The sequence below is a fragment of the Chelonia mydas genome, chromosome 1 (assembly GCF_015237465.2).
Source record: "Chelonia mydas isolate rCheMyd1 chromosome 1, rCheMyd1.pri.v2, whole genome shotgun sequence".
NCBI lineage: Eukaryota > Metazoa > Chordata > Testudines > Cheloniidae > Chelonia > Chelonia mydas.
Window position 1 is genome coordinate 207,187,615 of NC_057849.1, and position 20,713 is coordinate 207,208,327.

The 20,713-nt window shown below is 51.0% G+C and overlaps 1 protein-coding gene across 2 annotated transcripts in view; it reads left to right on the forward strand.

The window, feature by feature from the left end:
- The window catches only part of CLSTN3 (calsyntenin 3), a 26,151-nt gene continuing 5,438 nt past the window's right edge, over positions 1-20,713 (forward strand). The window contains exons 1-13 of one of the 2 annotated variants that reach the window (XM_007072331.4): positions 1-331; positions 2,956-3,078; positions 4,137-4,332; positions 6,252-6,460; positions 7,111-7,260; positions 13,387-13,572; positions 14,079-14,348; positions 14,749-14,861; positions 14,941-15,103; positions 16,838-16,894; positions 17,616-17,773; positions 17,946-18,094; positions 18,684-18,910. In XM_007072331.4, coding sequence (XP_007072393.1) covers positions 259-331; positions 2,956-3,078; positions 4,137-4,332; positions 6,252-6,460; positions 7,111-7,260; positions 13,387-13,572; positions 14,079-14,348; positions 14,749-14,861; positions 14,941-15,103; positions 16,838-16,894; positions 17,616-17,773; positions 17,946-18,094; positions 18,684-18,910 — 2,074 coding nt within the window. In that variant the 5' untranslated portion in view covers positions 1-258. The remainder of the gene's footprint in view (positions 332-2,955; positions 3,079-4,136; positions 4,333-6,251; positions 6,461-7,110; positions 7,261-13,386; positions 13,573-14,078; positions 14,349-14,748; positions 14,862-14,940; positions 15,104-16,837; positions 16,895-17,615; positions 17,774-17,945; positions 18,095-18,683; positions 18,911-20,713) is intronic. The other variant, XM_037911171.2, reaches the window with a different exon arrangement.

Consider the following 20,713-nt stretch of genomic DNA (forward strand, 5'->3'; position numbering starts at 1 on the left):
CGCCCATCAGTCAGTGCTGGGCTCTGCTGACATCATGCTGCAGTAGAGGGGGTGGGCTGGGGCAGGGAGCGGAGCAGTGCGAGCTCGCTCCATCCATCCCTCCCTCCCCGCTCCGAGGGGCTGCGAGACCAGCCGGCCACCTGCTCAGAGCTCTGCGGCTCAACACCCTGCCCTCCGCCCCACAGAAGCCTGAGAGGAGTGAGAGCACAGAGGGGCGGCTGCACATCACCACGGAGCAGGAGGGAGCCGGCTTCCAGGATGGGCTACCCGCCGCCCGTCGTCTCCCTTTTCTTCCTATGTGCCTTGCTGGCCAGCAGTTTCTGCAACAAAGGTGAGCGGAAGCCCCCCAGGGCCGGGTGTCCCAGGGGGATGAGGGGTCCCTCCGGATTGTGGGCTGGAGCGCAGCGCTCGGGAGCCATCTGCTTTCCAGTCATGTCAAGAGATGACACGCAGCTGCGATCAGCTCATCAGATCCAGCTCCTGGCATGGCGGTGTCTCCAGCTCCCAGCTTGGTGCTGAGCGCTCTGCAGGATCCCTGGTTCTCTCTGTTCATTGCTCCGGTTCCTGTTCACATTGTCACTCTAGTTCTGTTACCCACTTTTCTTCTCTGTCTCCCTCGCTCTTTCCAGCTCTTTCTCACGTTCTCAGGTCGCCTAGTTCTTTCTTCCTCCGAGTTTAGTTCTTCAATTCTTTCTCTCCCCACATATCCTTCCTTTATTTCAGCTCTCTGGCTGTAAGTACCTTGCTTTTTGTTTCTGTCTGTTGAAATACAACACGTAAAATAATTGAGCTATCCAGCACCACACAACATGCCTCTATCTCCATCCTTTGATCCTAGAATTGTCCTTCCAGCATCTGTCTATTTGATTGATTTAAATGGAAATATGTAACCTATGTGAGTTGCATATAAGAGCAAGAGTATTTTATGTGCTAAATATGGGGATACCAACCTAGAGCTCATACATTCTGAGCATGGATGTTGTCCAAAAACACATACAGAGAGAGAGGTTACAAGATCTATGGCTGTAGGCACAGATGGGGAGAGAGAGAGAATAATTTAATAGGGCAGAGTAGCATACAAGGGGGCAGAAGGGATGCCTAGGAACCGGGAGTTCTGGGCCCCTTCGCTCCCCATCGGAAGATGCAAAGCTGGTTCTGGTTACTGGGTGCAGAGCTATGTGTGTATCAGTTTTGGAGGGGATAACCCCCTTATTATTAATTATTATTATTATTATTATTATTTGTACTGTGGTAGCACCTAGGGGCACAATCATGGATCAGAGCCCCCTTGGGCTAAGTGTCCTCCATTTCCCCTTGCATCTGCCTTTAACAAGTGTCTTTACCTCTCATGGGATCTTTCTTGGAGGTGGCAAGGGCCTTCCTCTGCCCCCAAATCTTCCCATGATCCCTGGAGACTCCCCTCCCAAGAAATCACCCCGGTGCCTTCCAATTGAGGGACGGATACAGTCAAGATTTATCCCTCCGCCATCAGCTTGTTGCCCCAGCAACGGGGCGTACCTGGTATTTACAGCCATCTATTCCCACCTCTATTACATAGTTTATAAATCAGAACCTGGCTCAGAGTGGAACGGGATCGGGGCTTTTCTGTGGGAGGGTATGGTGAGGTATGGAATTGCACACAGGAGGGGGTCCCTTTGCATACTGATGAGAATAAAGGGACAATGGATGTTTCTCTGGGTTTCAACACAATGCAGCATTAATCAATATGGTGAGATATAAATCCCAACCCACGGCCTTTCCTGCTACGCAGGCTGGATGTCCCCTTCTGATGCACCTTAGTCCTGACCTGGAGCCCTGCTTGCTGCCTGAGTCCTGGACTTGCTACACACAGCTCTGCCAATGCATCTCAATTCTGATCTGTGGAAATGAGTGGCTGACTCTTATAGGGGTCACGCTGAATCAGGACTGATCCCAATGCCCCAACATGGTGCAAGGCAGAGCTCTGCTGCAGGAAAGGACCCCTATATTAGAAATGGTGCCCTTGAGGTGAAAGGCTCTGTATCCTTTTCCCCAACCCCTCTGAGCCCATGCTGTGTGGTCGAGCATTGCCTGGGTGTGACTGTATCCTTGTCTCCCTGGACAGGGGGTGGGGTAGGATTAGCTGGGAGATGGGGGTTGAAACTAGGCCATTGCATTATAATCCCTGAGACCCATTCAGCAGGGATTGGATGGTGGGGAGGAAGTGTTCATTTGTAATGATTTTCCTTCTCCCTCTCACTCCCTTCCTCCTCCTTTCTCTCTTTCCCTGCCCCGGAGCTTGTGTGATAAAGATTAATTTGCTATTTCTGGGCCTGTGACATTTTTCAGAGCCTCCTGTTGGCTGCTGTCTCGAAGCTGAGTCTGGCCAGGCTCCAGCCAACGAGATTAATACTTCGGGCAACAAGGAGGGGCCAAGGGAATATGGGACATACCATGGAGCCAGGGATGAAGGAGAAAGGGACTCATGGAGTGGGACATATGCATGGAGAGAGCAGCACAAAATATCTATTCTGGAGCCCTTCAAACCCTGGCCCCACAAAGAGGTGGGGCAGAAGTGGTCAGGTTGCTCCTCGGGAATATTCCCTATGGAGACCCTAAGGGCGGCTCTGTCCTTTAATAATGACTTTATTAACCTGGGGGCAGGGTGGGATTTAGTTCTTCGAATCTCTCCTCAGAACTTGACTCCTCCAGCCTCTGGAGAGTTGCTGTGGCTCTTGTCTGAGCTCCCTCCTAGGAATGAGGGCCCCAGGACAGAGCACAGTATTCCCAGTGGAAGCTCTCCAGAGCCACATAGAGTGGAACTATCCCTCCCTACCCCTTATCAGCCTACTTTGGGCCCCCTTTATTTCAGGGTTGAGCGTGGTGCCCCCAGCCTGCATCTAGGGAGCCATTAGCTCTATGATTGTGGCTAACTTGTTCATATCCTCCTCTTCCTGTACCCCCAAACCCCCTCAGCAAACAAGCACAAACCCTGGATTGAGGCTGAATACCAGGGCATCGTCATGGAGAATGATAACACAGTCCTGCTCAACCCACCGCTATTTGCTCTGGACAAGGATGCACCATTGCTCTATGCAGGTATCTGGGTAACAGGCTTGGGGTAGAGGAGATGGGGCGGACAGAATCAGAAAGAGAGAGAGGATTGGATTGTCGCTCAGCACAGGGACTTTACAGCACCTCTGGCAAGGGCCCCAGTGCAGGTTAGAACAGTGTATGGGCTGCCCTAACATGCATCAGTTGCCTGTGGCCCTGGGAGCCTTTCACAAAGCCAGGAACACCCTGGGCAAGACTCCTGCTTCCCCTAGGAATGCCCTGTACCGGGGGCTTCTGCAGAAGGTGATCTACCCACGTAACGGGTGCCAGCAATGGCATAAAGAAGCCATGAGGCAAGCATGAATCCACATGCAGGGAGATAAAAGTGAGAGCATAAGAAGGGAATGGGTGAGGGAGAAAGGAAAGGGGTGTTCTCAAGATGAAATGGTGGTGGGGGGGACATAAGAACGGCCATAATGGGTCAGCCCAAAGGTCCATCTAGCCCAGTATCCTGTCTTCCGACAATGGACAATGCCAGATGCCCCAGAGGGAATGAATAGAACGGGTAATCATCAATTGATCCATCCCCTGTCGCCATTCCCAGCTTCTGGCAAACAGAGGTTAGGGACACCATCCCAGCCCATCTTGGCTAATAGCCATTGATTGACCTATCCTCCATGAACTTATCTAGTTCTTTTTTGAACCCTGTTATAGTCTTGGTCTTCACAACATCCTCCGTCAAAGAGTTCCACGGACTGACTCTGCGTTTTATGAAAAAATACTTCCTTTTGTTTGTTTTAAACCTGCTGCCTGTTAATTTCATTTGGTTCTTGTGTTATGAGAAGGAGTAAATAACACTTCCTTATTTACTTTCTCCATACCTGTCAAGATTTTATAGACTTCTATCATATCCCTCCTTAGTTGTCTCTTTTCCAAGCTGACAAGTTTGGAAGAGGGACAAGTTGCAGAGAGATGGTGAGGTGTGGTGTGGATGGGCAAGGACTGGGTGGCAGGGGAAGGTAACTCCTTGCTGTCCTCATTGGCCTGTTCCTCTTCCCCTTTCTGTCTCTCTCCCTCTCCTCCCCTGCTCTGGGGGCCACCAGGTGAGATATGTGGCTTCCGGATCCATGGGGCAGGGGTGCCCTTTGAAGCTGTGATCCTGGACAAGGCCACGGGTGAGGGGCTGATCCGGGCCAAGGAGCCGATGGACTGTGAAGCACACAAGGAACACACCTTCACCATCCAGGCATACGACTGTGGAGAGGGACCTGATGGGACCAACACCAAGAAATCCCACAAGTGAGGCAGGAGTGGGGGGCTGTGGTGGCTGGAGCCTACCTCTTAACCTGCCAAAGCCCAAATGGGGCATTCAGTGTATCACAGAGATCCAATGTGAGGGGGACAGGGACACAAATGATTCATGCAGGAAACTAAAACTGCTGTGGGATTCTTTCCTCCAGTGTGAAGAACTCTTTCTAGAACCTCCAGTTCACCAGTCTGCATTTTTTATGCCAATCATTGCCAATAATAAAAGTGAGGGGACACCAAGTGTGTGTAGACTGTCAGTAACTATGGGGCTAAAATGAGTGACACCTATGAAACGAGAGATGTCTGAGAGCTGTGTCCTAGGGGTCAGTGCTTTGTGCTGCTGTATAGGCCGGACCCTCAGGTTACATTACTAAGAACATAAGAATGGCCATACAGGATCAGACCAATGGGCCATCTAGGCCCAGAACCTGTCTTCCGACAGTGGCAGGTGCTAGATGCTCAGAGGGAATGAACAGAACAGGGCAAATTTATCAAGTGATCCATCCATTGTCGTCCAGTCCCAGATTCTGGTAGTCAGAGTTTTAGGGATACCCAGAGTATGGGGTTGCATGCGTGACCATCTTGGCTAACAGCCATTGATGGACCTATCCTCTATGAACTTATATAATTCTTTTTTAAACTCCATTACAGTTTTAGCCTTAACAACATCCCCTGGCAATGAGTTCCACAGGTTGACTGCACATTGCGTGAAAAAGCATTTCCTTATGTTTGTTTTAAACCTGCTGCCTATTAATTTCATTGGGTGACCCCTGATTCTTGCATTATGTGAAGGAGCAAATAATACTTCCTTAATCACTTTCTCAACACCATTCATGATTTTATAGATCTTTATCATATCCCCCTTTAGTCATCTCTTTTCCAAGCTGAATAGTCCCAGTTATTTTAATCTCTCCTCATATGGAAGCTGTTCCATACCCCTAATAATTTTTGTTGCCCTTCTCTGCACTTTTTCCAATTTTAATATATCTTTTTGAGATGGGGTGACCAGAACTGCACACACTACTCAAGATGTGGGCATACCATGGATTTATATAGAGGCATTATGATATTTTCTGTCTTATTATCTATCCCTTTCCTAATGGTTCCTAACATTTTGTTAGCTTTTTTGACTGCTGATGCACATTGAGCGAATGTTTCCAGAGAACTATCCACAGTGAGTCCAAGATCTCTTTCCTGAGTGTTAATTTAGACCTCATCATTTTGCCACCTCACTCTTTACCCCTTTTCCAGATTATTTGTGAATATGTTGAACAGCACTGGTCCCAATACAAATCCTTGGGGGATACTGCTACTTACCTATCTCCACTGTGAAAACTGACCCTTTGTTCCTACCCTTTGTTTCCTGTCTTTTAACCAGTTATTGATCCATGAGAGGACCTTCCCTCTTATCCCATGACAACTTACTTTGCTTAAGAGCCTTTGGTGAGGGACCTAGTTAAAGGCTTTCTGAAAGTCCAAGTGCATTGTATCCACTGGATCACCCTTGTCCACATGTTTGTTGACCTCCTCAAATAATTCTAATAGATTGGTGAGGCATGATTTCCCTTTACAAAAGCTGTGTTGACTCTTCCCCAACAAATCATGTTCATCTATGTGTCTGACAATTCTGTTCTTTGCTATAGTTTCAGCCAATTTCCATCCCAGTCTCTCTCTCATGAGAGAGGCTGGCCCAGAGCTCCCTAGAGGTCAGTGCTGCTGTGTGGAGACCCAAATCTCATTCCCTGTCCTGGACTTTAATTCTTTGAGTGCTGGGATGCGGCTGGCACCCCCTAGGGATCAGTGCCTTGGTCTGTCTTGCGGAAGACTAGGTTTCATTCCCTGATCTGGTCTCTTGCTTCCTCTATCACTGCCTCATCAATCAGCTGCTTATTCATCTCTGTCTCCATCAGGGCCACCGTGCACGTGCGGGTGAATGACGTGAATGAGTTTGCTCCGGTCTTTGTGGAGAAGTTATACCGTGTGACGGTGACCGAGGGGAAACTCTATGACCACATCCTGCGGGTGGAGGCCATTGACGGAGACTGCTCCCCCCAATACAGCCAGATTTGCTATTATGAGATCCTCACCCCGAACATCCCCTTCCTGATTGACAATGATGGTGAGAACCTGCCTCTGTATCCCTCTGAGACCACAGTTCACTCCATGTGCCCCCTGCCACCTCTGCCTGGTCCATTCCTCCATGTATGTGTGCTGTGTGATCCTTTTAGCTTTCCTTACATTCCTCCAGCCATCTACCTTGGAGTAGAGACAGCAACCCTTTTGTGTTCAGAAGTGTTTCAGCATGTTACAGAGCACAACAAAATGACATTGCATGATGACATAACTTTTTGGTTCTGCCGTGTTTGTTATTGTGATGGCTCAACAATAAACCTTATTTTAGAATGAGACTCTCCTTATGCATTGTGAGTGGGGAAATGGAGCAATGTTCTGCTAATGTGCATTTCTGTTTCTTTCTCACTCTGTCTTCCTCTCCCTTCTTTTTCTCTTTCCCTGTCTCTTGACTCTTGTCTTTCTCTCTCTGTCTCAGTCTCTCTGCTCCCCCTCATAGAATCATAGAATATCAGGGTTGGAAGGGACCTCAGGAAGTCATCTAATCCAACCCCCTGCTCAAAGCAAGACCAATCCCCAATTTTTGCCACACATCCCTAAATGGCCCCCTCAAGGGTTGAACTCACAAGCCTGGGTCAATGCTCAAACCACTGAGCTATCCCTCCCCCCAATACCTGTCTCTCTCTCTCTCTCTACTAGGGAACATTGAGAACACAGAGAAGCTGCAATACAGTGGAGAGCACCTATACAAGTTCACAGTCACAGCCTACGATTGTGGCAAGAAGCGAGCATCTGATGATGCCGAAGTGGAGATCCAAGTGAAGCCCACCTGCAAACCCAGCTGGCAGGGTATGAAGCCTCCTCTCCCACTCAGCTCTCACCTTGACTTCCTTCTCACCCCTAGCCCCTCCCATCATGGCCCAGCTACCCCACCCATACCAACATAATCCTACCCTGTCACCCTATCCCCTTCCTTCTCATACCCTAACTCTTCCTCTATACCTTCCCCTTTCACCCTTCCTTCGTCTCCCCAAACCCATGCAGTGTTAAGACTCTCCCCTGACCCTAATCTGCCATGATAGTGTAAAGATCCTAACCTCTGACCTTTCACCTTACCCACCAACATCTTCAGACAAACACAAAGCTGATTGCAAATGTGTACAAATTTTCATGTATTTGCTTAACTACAGGCAAACTCATCAGACCCATGTGCTGTCATCCTATTACAAAGCTATGGGGTAACAAACACCAGTGTGGGGAGATCCCTGCTTGCATCTGTGGGAAGTCTTGAGTGTTTGCCAGGTGCCATATTATAGGTGGGGCTGGTCTATTATTAAGGTTGCCCAATGCTACCCATTATATGACCCTGTTTTCAGTTTCTTATAACTTTGCGAAACTTTAACTGTTAGGGCTGAAATTTCCCATGCCTGTTGCCTGCCTCCGCTTGAATTTTTTTTTTTTAATTTCAGCCATTTCCAAATACGTTTTAAAAAATTCTAGTGACCTTTACTTTGGACAGTTCTAGAGCCCCTGTGCTTTGGAGTAAGGATTGAAATTTGCCAGGGAGTGGCCATTGTGTCAGGGATGTGCCCAGTGATGAGCTGCCAAAATCTTAACAACCGGTTCCCTCCTCACCCCACGAGGGGGTTGTGGCCCACCCCGCCCCCCAGGGACTCCTGCCCCATCCAACACCCAGCATTCCTTGATGCCCCCCCCAGATCCCTGCCCCATCCACCCCCATCCCCTGTCCCCTGACTGCCCCCAGAACTGGGCAGGAGGGTCTCATGGGCCACCATAGTGAGTGCCCACCCCGCCCCTAAGAGCCAGAGGGACCTGCCGGGGGGCGAGGTGGGGAGTCCTGGTGGTGCTTATCTGGGGCAGCTCCCAGGAAGCATCTGGCAGGTCCCTCTGGCTCCTAGGGGTAGGGGAGCGTAGCTGGGGGGGGAGCAGGGGGAGCGGCCGCTCCCCCCACTGATCACATCAAAAGTGGCGCCTTAGGCGCTGACTCTGTGGGTGTTCTGGGGCTGGAGCACCCACGGGGAAAATTTGGTGGGTGCAGAGCACCCACCGGCAGCTGTCCGGCCCCAGCTCACCTCACCTCCGGTCCTTCTCCTCCCCTGAATGCACCGCCCCGCTCTGCTTCTCCGCCCCCTCCCCCGGCTTCCCGCGAATCAGCTGTTCGTGTGGGAAGCCTGGGAGGGCTGAGAAGCAGGCGGCAGCTTCGCACTCAGGCCCAGGAGGCAGAGGTGAGCTGGGGCGGGGAGCGGTTCCCCTGCGCGCCCCCTCCCGGGTTATCTTCTGCGGCACAGGCGGCCCTCCTCATGCCTCCCCACCCCAGCTCACCTCCGCTCCGCCTCCCTGGGCCTGAGTGCGAAGCCGCTGCCTGCTTCTCAGCCCCCCCCGGCTTCCCACGAATCAGCTGATTTGCGGGAAGCCGGGGGGGGGAGGGTGGGGGCGGAGAAGCAGAGCAGGGCGGCGTGTTCAGGGGAGGAGGCAGAGGTGGAGCAGAGGTGAGCTGGGGCCGGGTGTGGGGTGGGGCGGGGAGCTGCCGCTGAGTGCTCTGCACCCATCAAATTTTCCCTGTGGGTGCTCCAGCCCTGGAGCACCCACAGAGTCAGTGCCTAAGGTGCCACTTTTGGCCAGTTGTTAAATTTAGAAGCCCTTTTAGAACCGGTTGTCCCTCGGGGGTCAACCGGTTCTAAAAGGGCTTCTAAATTTAACCGGTGCAAACTGGCTCCAGCTCATCACTGGATGTGCCTTTTGCTGTCCCTGTGAAAACCCAACCAGATCTGGCCAAGTTATAAGGCTTTGAAAAATCACAGTTTGCTCATGCTCAGCACAGACTTACTGGAGTTTAACAGCTAAAATCTCCAAAGACCCCATCCGCACTGAGCATGCTCCACCCTCTCCCAGCTCCTAGTGCTGACTAGGATTGCCAACTTTCTATTGGCACAAAACCAAACACCCTTGCCCCGCCCCTTCCCCAAGGCCCTGCCCCCGTTCACTATATTCCCCCATCCCTCTGTGACTTGCTCAGTCACTTTCACTAGGTTGAGGCAGGGGGTTGGGGTGTGGGAGAGGGTGAGGGCTCTAAATGGGGCTGCAGGCTCTGGGGTGGGGCCGGGGATGAGGGGTTCAGGGTGCAGGAGGGGGAGTTTGTGGGGGGCTCAGGGCTGGGGCAGATGGTAGGGGCTCAGAGTTGGGGCACGGGCTTACCTCAGGTGGCTCGCAGTCAGCAGTGCAGTGGGGCTAACGCAGGCTGCCTGCCTGGGCCCTGCAGCACCACGGACTGGATTTTTAACGGCGCGGATCCCTTTTTGACCAGGTGTTCCAGTCGAAAACCGGACATCTGGTCACCTTAGTCCTGACCAGAGTGCATGTGCCATCTCCACAGAATGACTGAGCATGTTCCATCCAGTCCAGGGCTACAGGGGCACACCAGACTTTCCTTGTAATTGCTACTCCAGGGGGGGTGGGGCTGGACACTGGAACTGAGAACAGGAAGCCTGTGTCACCTGTGGTCTCAGTCACTCCCACCCTGTGCTGGCACTAGGCAGCATGGAGGAGGAAGCCATCTGATTCAAATGCAGAAGGTACAAAAGCTGGACCTGGGGTGCTGCTGGGGGAGTAGACTGGGATAAGATGCTGGGTGGGGTGGGGCAGAGGTTAGGACTGGAGGCCATCAGGGGGCAGAGATTGAAAGCTGGGAGCCAGAGGTAAGCAGAGACTGGGACTGGCTGGGCAATGAGACTAGGTCTGGGAGCCATGGGAGGGAAATTTGGAGGTGGTGGAGAGGGAAAACTGAGATTGGATGAGGAGCTGAGGGAAGACTTGGATTGGCAGGGCAAGGAGACTGGGAGCATGGGTAGGCTGGGACTGGGATGGGGAGTCTGAAGGGGTGAGGCTAGAATTTACTGGACAAGAAGCTTGGGACTGGAATCAGAAGCCTGACAATTGGAGACTGGGACTGATTAGGAGAGGAAAATGGGACTGGGACAAGGAGCCAGTAGAGACAGGACTGGGATTGGGACAAGTTGGAAGGAATGGGGCAGAAGGGGTCAAGTCTGAGGGGGAACAGACAGAAGAGTCAGTGCCCACTAGAGTACACTCTCATCCAGAGCCTTGAATGGAACCCAAGATCTCAGAGTCTCACCATTCCTCAGCTGTCAGCAAATACCTGGTAAACCCACTGGCAGAGTGTCCCACGCCGCTCTAGTTCTGGTCCACACAGAGGATAACAACCTACTATTGCTCTCAGTTACTCCGTTAGCTCAAGTGGCAGGGGTCTTTGTGTTGGATCTAAAGTTTCCAACCCTGCTGAGGAGCCATAAGGGTGTCAAATTCCATCATGTGTAATCATATTCTGTGTATTCAGTTTTCTTTTTTAAAAACCTAGGAAATTACATTAAAAAAAACCCTATGTTAAAAGAACATTGTCTGCAAAGTCTCACTCAGAAGTTAGGAAATGGCAGTATTAAGGTTGCATTAGAATAGTCTTTAATTCTGTGATCACTTACTCTTTTTTTCTTTTTCTTTTTTTTTTCTATAGAACCCCTGCCTTATTCAGAACACAGAATTGGTCATCATCTGAGATAAATCAGGGCTGTGTAGGGAAGAGGGCTGTTGTCTGTAGGACCCTTGCCTCATTTGTTGCAGAAATTGGAAGGCATGTACTGAAGGAAGCAGGGAGTTGCAGGAAGAGAAAAGAGGGTCTCATGGTTAAGGCTGCCCTGGAGAATTGGATTCTATGCCTGCCTCTGCCACAGAATGCCTCTGTGATACTGGGCAAATCACTTCATAGAAGATTAGGGTTGGAAGAGACCTCAGGAGGTCATCTAGTCCAGCCGCCTGCTCAAAGCAAATAAATCATCCCAGCAAGGGCTTTATCAAGCCGGGCCTTAAAAACATCTAACGATGGAAATTCCACCACCTCCCTAGGTAACCCATCCCAGTGCTTCCCCATCCTGCAAGTGAAATAGTTTTTCCTAATATCCAACCTAGACCTCCCCCACTGCAACTTGAGACCATTGCTTCTTGTTCTGTCATCTGCCACAACTGAAAACAGCCTAGCTCCATCTTCTTTGGGAACCCCCCTTCAGGTAGTTGAAGGCTGCTATCAAATCCCCCCTCACTCTTCTCTTCTGCAGACTAAATAAGACCAGTTCCCTCAGCCTCTCCTCATAAGTCATGTGCCCCGCCCCCTAATCATTTTTGTTGCCCTCCGTTGGACTCTCTCCAATGTGTCTACATCCTTTCTGTAGTGGGGGGCCCAAAACTGGATGCAGTACTCCAGATGTGGCTTCACCAGTGTCGAATAGAGGGGAATAATCACTTCCCTCAATCTGCTGGCAATGCGCCTACTAATGCAGCCCAATATGCCTTTAGCCTTCTTGGCTAACGGCATATCCAGCTTCTTGTCCACTATAATCCCCAGGTCCTTTTCTGCAGAACTGCCACTTAGCCAGTCAGTCCCCAGCCTGTAGCAGTACATGGGATTCTTCCAACCTAAGTGTAGGACTCTGCACTTGTCCTTGTTGAACCTCATCAGATTTCTTTTGGCCCAATCCTCCAATCTGGCTAGGTCTCTCTGGACCCTATCCCTACCCTCCAGCGTAGTATCATCTGCGAACTTGCTGAGGGTGCAATCCATCTCATCATCCAGATCATTAATGAAGATGTCAAACAAAACCTTTGGAGCACTACGCTTGATACTGGCTGCCAACTAGACATTGAGCCATTGACCACTACTCATTGAGCCCGCTGATCTAGCCAGCTTTCTATCCACCTTATAGTCCATTCATCCAATCCATACTTTTTTAACTTGCTGGCAAGAATGCTGTGGGAGTCGGTATCAAAAGCTTTGCAAAACAGACTTTTCACAGGTGGTCACTAATTGTGTGTTCCTTGTTTTCTGGAGTCTGACTTGAGACCCTGGGTCTGATTTGCAAAAGTGCTGGGTACTCACAGCTGCAACTGAATTTAATGGGAACTGTGCTCTGAACATATACATTTCTATATAATGCTAAGTACTCTGATTTTTCAAACTGGTGTTGGTGTTTCAAACAACAAATTGGGTGTTTCAAATTGGGCACCCAAAATTAGTGCTCACTTTTGCCCTTAATCTCTCAGTGCCTCAGTCACCCAGCTGTAAAATGGGGATAATACCACCCCCTTGTTTCACAGGGGTGTTGTGAAAATAAATTCATTGATGTTTGTGAAGTGCTCAGATACTGTAGTGATGAGTGCCATAGTAAAGTCCATGAGGAAATTAATTCTGCCTTCAGAGCAGGGTTTCAATAGTATGCAGTAAATGAGGCCTGGGGTCAGATATTGAATTACATGGAGAAAAGAAAGTACTGAATAGCTGCTTATTTAAAGAGCCCCCTCCATACTGTGCACTGAATGAAATGGGTCCTGTGGAACAGTATGTGATCACGTCACTTAAGATTGTGCCATAATGCATGTGCACAAGGAAGCAGAATTTCCGGCATATCCTAACTTGTGAGTGCTTGGCTTTGCAACCTTAATGTAGTTTTTATGTGTGTTTATTATGAATACTGTATTTAGGTGACCACTGATTTTGGGTGCTTCAGTTTGAGACAACTTGGGCCTTTCAGAAGTGCTGAGCACACATAGGTCCAGCTGAAGTCAGTAGGAGCTGGGAGGATTCAGCACCTCTGAAAATCGGGCTGAGAGATGTCAAAAATCCAAGGGTCTCTGTGATATCCATCAGTACCAGGGCTATAAACACACAAAACCCACTCTCTAATCTCCTGTGAAATGTCCACCTGTGTTGACCCCAGCTTTAGAAAACCCAGTGGATAGGTTAACTTTTCAATGTGGAAAGGGCCAAAAATCTGTCATTTCCAGGGAAAATCAGTAGTGGTGGAGGGTCTGTGCCAGCTGCCCTGACCTGGGAAGGCCTCAGGGCAGGGCCCTTAACTCCTCTTTCTCTCTCTCTCTCTCCTCCAATAGGCTGGAATAAGCGGATTGAGTACATGCCAGGTGCAGGCAGTCTGGCACTGTTTCCCAGCATCCACCTGGAGACATGCGATGAGCCGCTGTGGAACATCCAAGCTACAGTGGAGCTGCAGACGAACCATGTGGCCAAAGGGTGTGATCGTGACAACTACTCAGAGAAGTCACTGCGCAAACTCTGTGGTGTGCATTACTCCTTCCCCAAGTGGAGCCAGGGTGTGGCGGGGGGTTTACCCTCCCTCACCCTGCTCCACGGGGAGCCAAAGGGATGCAGACCTTCCAACTCCTGCAGCAAGTAGAGCCTGGGGGATACCTGGCCCACCCCCACCCCCAGCACTGAGAGGGGTCATGGGACACTACCCACACACTGAGGGGAGAGGACCCCCTACACCTTCCTGCAGCCTCTGCCTTCCGGGGAGTCATGGACCTGTCCCTCAGCACTGAGGGGAGCCACTGGAACAATCCCTGCATCCTTTCCACCAAAGGAGCCCTAGGCAGCTCCCCCTGTCCCTCTCCTGATATCTCCCACTGGCCTGAGGGGAGCTGCTGGCAACCCCTCTGCATCCTCAGAGACCCCCGGCACCTTCCCAACCCCATGTCACACTCCACCCAGCCCCTTCTACTCTTCGTCCCTGTGAGTCTGTCTCTGCCTTGACATCTGTCTCTATCTCCGTTCTGTACCTCGGTAGGTGCTGCCTCAGGTGAGGTTGACCTGCTGCCTGTGTCCAGCCCCCTGGCCAACTGGACGGCACGGCTCTCAGTGCATTACAGCCAGGACAGTAGCCTCATCTACTGGTTCAATGGCAGCCAGGTGGCCCAGGTGCCTGTGGGCATTGGGGTGGGTGCTCATGAGAGGCTCAGTGACCACTTCACCCTGTCGCTGTGGATGAAACATGCTGTGGTGCCTGGCAAGGGCAAGAAGGAGGAGGAGACAGTAATCTGCAGTACGGTGCAGAGTGGTGAGACACCCTGGAGACAGACCCTCTTCCTGTGAGACTGATACTCCCCACCATGAACCCTCAGAATAGACTCTCCTTCCAGATGGGAATCTCTTCCCAGCTCCAGACTAGAATGGACCATTCCGTCCTGGTGGGATTCTCTCCCTGCCCCCTTCCCCAGCCAGGCTGGGCTCCATTGTAAGTTCTGGGAGCAGCCAGCCCCTGGAGAGATACCCTGACCATATTGTAAGGGAGAGGGGGTGGAATGGTTTCTTCTGCACTATTCTGAGTGCAAGGCTCATGTCCTGTGTGTTGAGTGGGTGGGATCTCAGCCCAGTTGCTCAAGCTAACCCAGCTCTCTAAGGGTCCCAGGCTAGTGCTTTGTGGAATTTTCTTTGATCTTTCATCTCCCTCTCTGCAGAGGATGGCTACTCTCACTACTCTCTGGCTGTGCATGGCTGCCGAATTGCTTTCCTATATTGGCCTTTGCTGGAGAGTGCGAGACCTGTCAAATTTCTGTGGAAGTTGGAGCAGGTGAGGAAGGATCTGCCTTTCTCTGTCTCTCTCTTTCTCCCTTCCTCTGCTTGCTGATCTCTCCTTCTGCCTTTCACAGGTCTGTGATGATGAATGGCATCATTATGCCCTCAACCTGGAGTTCCCCACTGTCACACTCTATGTGGATGGTGTGTCCTATGACCCTGCGCTCATCCATGACAATGGCCTCATCCATCCCCCGAGGCGGGAAATTTCCCTCATGATCGGAGCCTGCCGGGCTGGTGAGTGCCCCCCCTCAGTATTGCCCCAACGAAGGGGTGGACTGGAGAGGAGGCAGAAGGGTCCAGAAGATGTTCTACCTAATGCCAAGCAGTGGCCAATGCAATGAGAGCACTATGGCCAGCTCAAGAGGCATTCTCAGCATCAAAACCAGTGTGGTGCCCCCCAATGGACCAACCCAACAGTGTCTTGGTGCAACTCAGTGGGCAATGGCAGTACAGGCAGCATCCCTGTGGATACCTGCACCTGCATGGATCCCCTCTAGGGTCAGAGGGGAGTTCAGTCTTTGTAGTCATTCAGTTCTTGGCCTCTGCTAAGGCTTCCAACAAGGAGGCCACTCAGTGCCAAGAGTGACGCTGGTTTCATTGATGAGGGTTCCTATATCATTAGGAATTGAACCGAGACACCTCAGCTCATTCCAAATGGGAGGCAGGGTGGGAGGGCTGTGAATGGTGTCAGATAGGAAAAGACTCTAGGCCACTACAGACTTGGGGCCAGATTGGAGCCAACGCCCTGGAGATGAAAGGCTCCTTTCCCCAGTTCCCTGTTTTCCTGCAAGGTATATTCTAGTCCAGGGGTGGGCAAACGATGACCTAGGGGCCACATCTGGCCCTTCAGCTGTTTTAATGTGGCCCTCAAGCTCCCGCCGGGGAGTGTGGGCCAGGGCTTCCCCGGCTCCATGCCATAGCTCCCAGAAGCGGCGGCATGTCCCCTTTCCGATTGCTATGGGTAGGGGCAGCCAGGGGGCTCTGCACGCTGCCCCTGCCCCAAGCACCGCCCCCATAGCTCCCATTGATCAGGAACCATGGCCAATGGGAGCTGCAGGGGTGGCGCCTGCAGACAGGGCAGCGTGCTCAGTCCCCTGGCTGCCCCTACGTGTAGGAGTCAGAGGGAGGACATGATGCTACTTCCGGGAGCTGCTGAGGTAAGCACCACCCGGATCCTGCCCCCCTACCTCCCTCCTGTGCCCCAACCCCGTGCCCTAGCCCTGATCCCCCTCCTGCCCTCTGAGCCCCTCTGTCCCAGCCCAGAGCACCCTCCTGCACCCCCACCCCCCCATCCTCAGCCCCACCCCAGAGCCCGCACCCCGAGCTGGAGCCCTCACCTCCTCCCACACCCCAACCCTCAATTTCATGAGCATTCATGGCCCACCATACAATTTCCATACCCAGATGTGGCCCTTGGGCCAAAAAGTTTGCCCACCCGTTCTAGTCCCTCTACTCAGAACCCTCAGGACTACAGTCAACTAAATGTAGCTGCAGTCTGTCTTCTCCACAGCAGGACTGAGCCCCATCTTGCAATCATGCCTCCTCTTGGACAGAGATCCTCTTATAGCACAGCACCCTACCATGTGTAAGCCACAAAAATTGTTCCGCTGCCCTGTGAGTTCCCCCTGGAATTATCTAGCTTTCAAACGAAAAAGCTAAGTGGCCTGTGAGAACTGGCTAAGATCGATAAGAAACATCAATCCATTAAGTTCATAAGGTCAATATTGGTGGGAGGCAGAAAAAACCCTATACATTCACCTCCACATCTGTCAGCCATCTGACTGTCCCCTCCCTGCTCTGCAATGTGAGGCCTTTGCTATTGAAGGGCCTAGTGCTGAGCAGAGTGTGCCAGCCAGGTGTCTCTCTCTTCCCTGGCTGACACAGCCCTCTTGTCTTTCCTGACCTTATAACTCACCTGCTCCCAAAGGCTGATACTTAGTCAATGATGGGAATGTTTTCCTCTTGCAGAGGAGAAAACCAAAGAGAAAATCAGAGGGAACGAGAACTCCACAGATCCTACACAAGGTATGGACTGGGGGTGAGGATTGCCCCCTTCTCCACCACGCATGACTTTCGTCCGCTTCTCGCATGGCATTTGTTCCACACAGCTCCCTCTCCCACCCCATCTTTTCTGGGAGGAAAACTCTTGTTATTTGACAGCATACTGATCTCTGTGGAACATGAGAGGACTGGTGCAGGGATCAGTGGAGCCTATTTTGGGGAGACTCAATATGTTTATCCTGTGGGAAACAGGTAAAATAGTCCCCACTCCTGATCATTAAAGCTGGTCACTGAGGACAGTGTGGGAAATGAAGAGCAGGGACACAGAAAATGCAACCTCTCCCTAAATTATCTAATGGGGATTTGACATTCTTTACACCCTCATGAGAACCACAGTGAGCAAAACAAGACTGGGTGGGGGAAACCATCTCTGTCAAGGACTCTGTGTCTTGGCAGACACTTCTCTCACTCTCTCCATCCTTATCTGCCTTAGTCTCTTTCCTTCTATCTGGGTTTCCCAGACTTTATTTCTCCCCCTTCCCTTAACCCCTCCTCCTTGTTGTCTTTGTCTTTCCCCATCCCACGCTCACTTTTGTCTCTCTTTACCTCCTGCATTCCTGTCTCCCTCACACTCTCACTTTCCTTCTCTTCATCTCTGTTGCCTCTCTCTCTCTTGCTTCCCCTCCCCACCCCCCGCACTGTCTCTGTCTCTCACATCCTCCTCCTCCTCCTGTGTTCCCCTTAGGAGACCCTCTGCTGATTCACCACTACTTCCATGGTTACCTGGCTGGCTTCACCATGCGCCCCGGCAGCCTGGAGAGCCGGGAGGTGATTGAGTGCCTCTATGCCTGTCGTGAGGGGCTTGACTACAGTGACTTTGACAGCCTTGGCAAAGGGATGAAGGTATGCCCCCTCCTCAGCTCGCATGAACCTCCCCCACTCTCCCCTTCCACCCTGTCTCCTGCTGCACCCCAGGAATCTCCCTGTACTCCTCTTCTGCGTCTCTTACTCCAGAATCAAAGCATCCACGAGGAACTCTTCAGTCCATTCTTTCCTTTCCCCCCCCCCCACATAGGTTCATGTTAATCCCTCCCAGTCCCTGCTCACACTGGAGGGTGACGATGTGGAAACGTTCAACCACGCAATCCAGCATGTGGTTTACATGAACTCGCTGCGCTTTGCCACGCCTGGAGTCCGGCCGCTCAAGCTCACCACCACTGTCAAGTGAGTGCAGGAACTCCAGGTGGAACCTCTCCCCCAGGCAAATTGGAGGGAATCTGTTGGAGTGCTATCCTACAATGTATCCCTTTGTAGCTCATAGCAAGTAGCACCTCATGCTAAGCTCACCAATCAGACAAGACTGTATTGTTAAAATTCACTACCCTTTGTTGCTTTTTAATTCGGGGTTGATAATCTCAAAATGTACAAGAATAAACCTAAAAAAAGTAGGAAAGTTTGTCCCAGTATATTTTGGGAGTATAAATATAATATGGATACAGAGCCATCACCAATGGCACTTGTGCACTGGCATCTGGTCGGATACCCCATTCGCTCTTGTTGGCTTTTGCTCTACCTATGGGTTGGAGCTTGTGGTGATGATGACATCACAGTGCCATCTCTAAATGCAATGGTGCAATTCCCAGAATACCACTCTGCAGAGCACAGAAGGTTGTGGGGAAGCACTTAGAAGCTGGCAGTCACAAGATGGTCCACCCCTTGCCAACAGTACTAGAAAGGCGAGTTACCCCCTCCAGGATGAAGCTGGCAGACATTGGTGTGTAGGTACTAACACTCTGTCCCGTTCCTCTGTCAGGTGCTTCAGTGAAGAATCATGTGTCTCTATCCCTGATGTGGAAGGCTACGTGGTGGTCCTGCAACCTGATGCCCCCCAGATCCTGCTGAGTGGTAATGCTCACTTTGCTCATCCTGCATCAGACTTTGAAAACCCTGATGGGGTCCCCCTGTTCCCTGACCTCCAGGTCACCTGCTCCATCTCTCACCAGGTGAAGGCCAAGAAGGATGAGAGCTGGCATGGCACAGGTGAGTGGGGCACATGGAAAAGGGGCTTACTCACAAACAGGCAATGAGAACACAAAATAGGAAGTATTGTTACTTAGAAATTGGAAATGATGTCACTAGAACAGAAAATGACGCCTCTTAGTTACAGGAAGTGGTGTCACTACCAACACAGAAACAAAAAATAATTTTGCTTAGAAATAGGACACAGTGTCACTGGAAAAACTTAAATGGGAAGTGACATACTTAAAAATAGGATGTGGTGTCACTTGAAACAGTTCTCTGTATTCTCAGAACCCTGTCTCTTTCTTTTCTTTCCCTGTGTTCAGCTCTACCCCACCCAGTTTCCTGCTTACATACTCACTCCGTGCTCCTCTCCCAGTCTCCTGTCCCCATCTGCTCCCACACTTTACCTCCCTTTCCAGAATCCATAACCTTACATTTTAACTCTGCCACCCCTATTGCCCTGAACTCTCCTCAGTCTTTCTCCTCCTTCTCTTTAGCCTCTCTCCTGCTCCCCACATGTCCCTGTCACCCTTAATCTCCTCTAACACCACACATTCTCCTGAATCCCCCCATCTCCTTCACCACACCATGTTATCTTGCTTCTCAGCCTCTTCCTGCATCCCCTTCAGATTCCCTTCCTGCACCCCACAGTCTCCTACCACACTCCTTCATAGAATCAAATCATAGAATCATAGAATATCAGGGTTGGAAGGGACCCCAGAAGGTCATCTAGTCCAACCCCCTGCTCAAAGCAGGACCAAGTCCCAGTTAAATCATCCCAGCCAGGGCTTTGTCAAGCCTGACCTTAAAAACCTGTAAGGAAGGAGATTCTACCACCTCCCTAGGTAACGCATTCCAGTGTTTCACCACCCTCTTAGTGAAAAAGTTTTTCCTAATATCCAATCTAAACCTCCCCCATTGCAACTTGAGACCATTACTCCTCGTTCTGTCATCTGCTACCATTGAGAACAGTCTAGAGCCATCCTCTTTGGAACCCCCTTTCAGGTAGTTGAAAGCAGCTATCAAATCCCCCCTCATTCTTCTCTTCTGCAGACTAAACAATCCCAGCTCCCTCAGCCTCTCTTCATAAGTCATGTGCTCTAGACCCCTAATCATTTTTGTTGCCCTTCGCTGGACTCTTTCCAATTTATCCACATCCTTCTTGTAGTGTGGGGCCCAAAACTGGACACAGTACTCCAGATGAGGCCTCACCAGTGTCGAATAGAGGGGAACGATCACGTCCCTCGATCTGCTCGCTATGCCCCTACTTATACATCCCAAAATGCCATTGGCCTTCTTGGCAACAAGGGCACACTGCTGACTCATATCCAGCTTCTCGTCCACTGTCACCCCTAGGTCCTTTTCCGCAGAACTGCTGCCTAGCCATTCGGTCCCTAGTCTGTAGCGGTGCATTGGGTTCTTCCGTCCTAAGTGCAGGACCCTGCACTTATCCTTATTGAACCTCATCAGATTTCTTTTGGCCCAATCCTCCAATTTGTCTAGGTCCTTCTGTATCCTATCCCTCCCCTCCAGCGTATCTACCACTCCTCCCAGTTTAGTATCATCCGCAAATTTGCTGAGAGTGCAATCCACACCATCCTCCAGATCATTTATGAAGATATTGAACAAAACCGGCCCCAGGACCGACCCCTGGGGCACTCCACTTGACACCGGCTGCCAACTAGACATGGAGCCATTGATCACTACCCGTTGAGCCCGACAATCTAGCCAGCTTTCTACCCACCTTATAGTGCATTCATCCAGCCCATACTTCCTTAACTTGCTGACAAGAATGCTGTGGGAGACCGTGTCAAAAGCTTT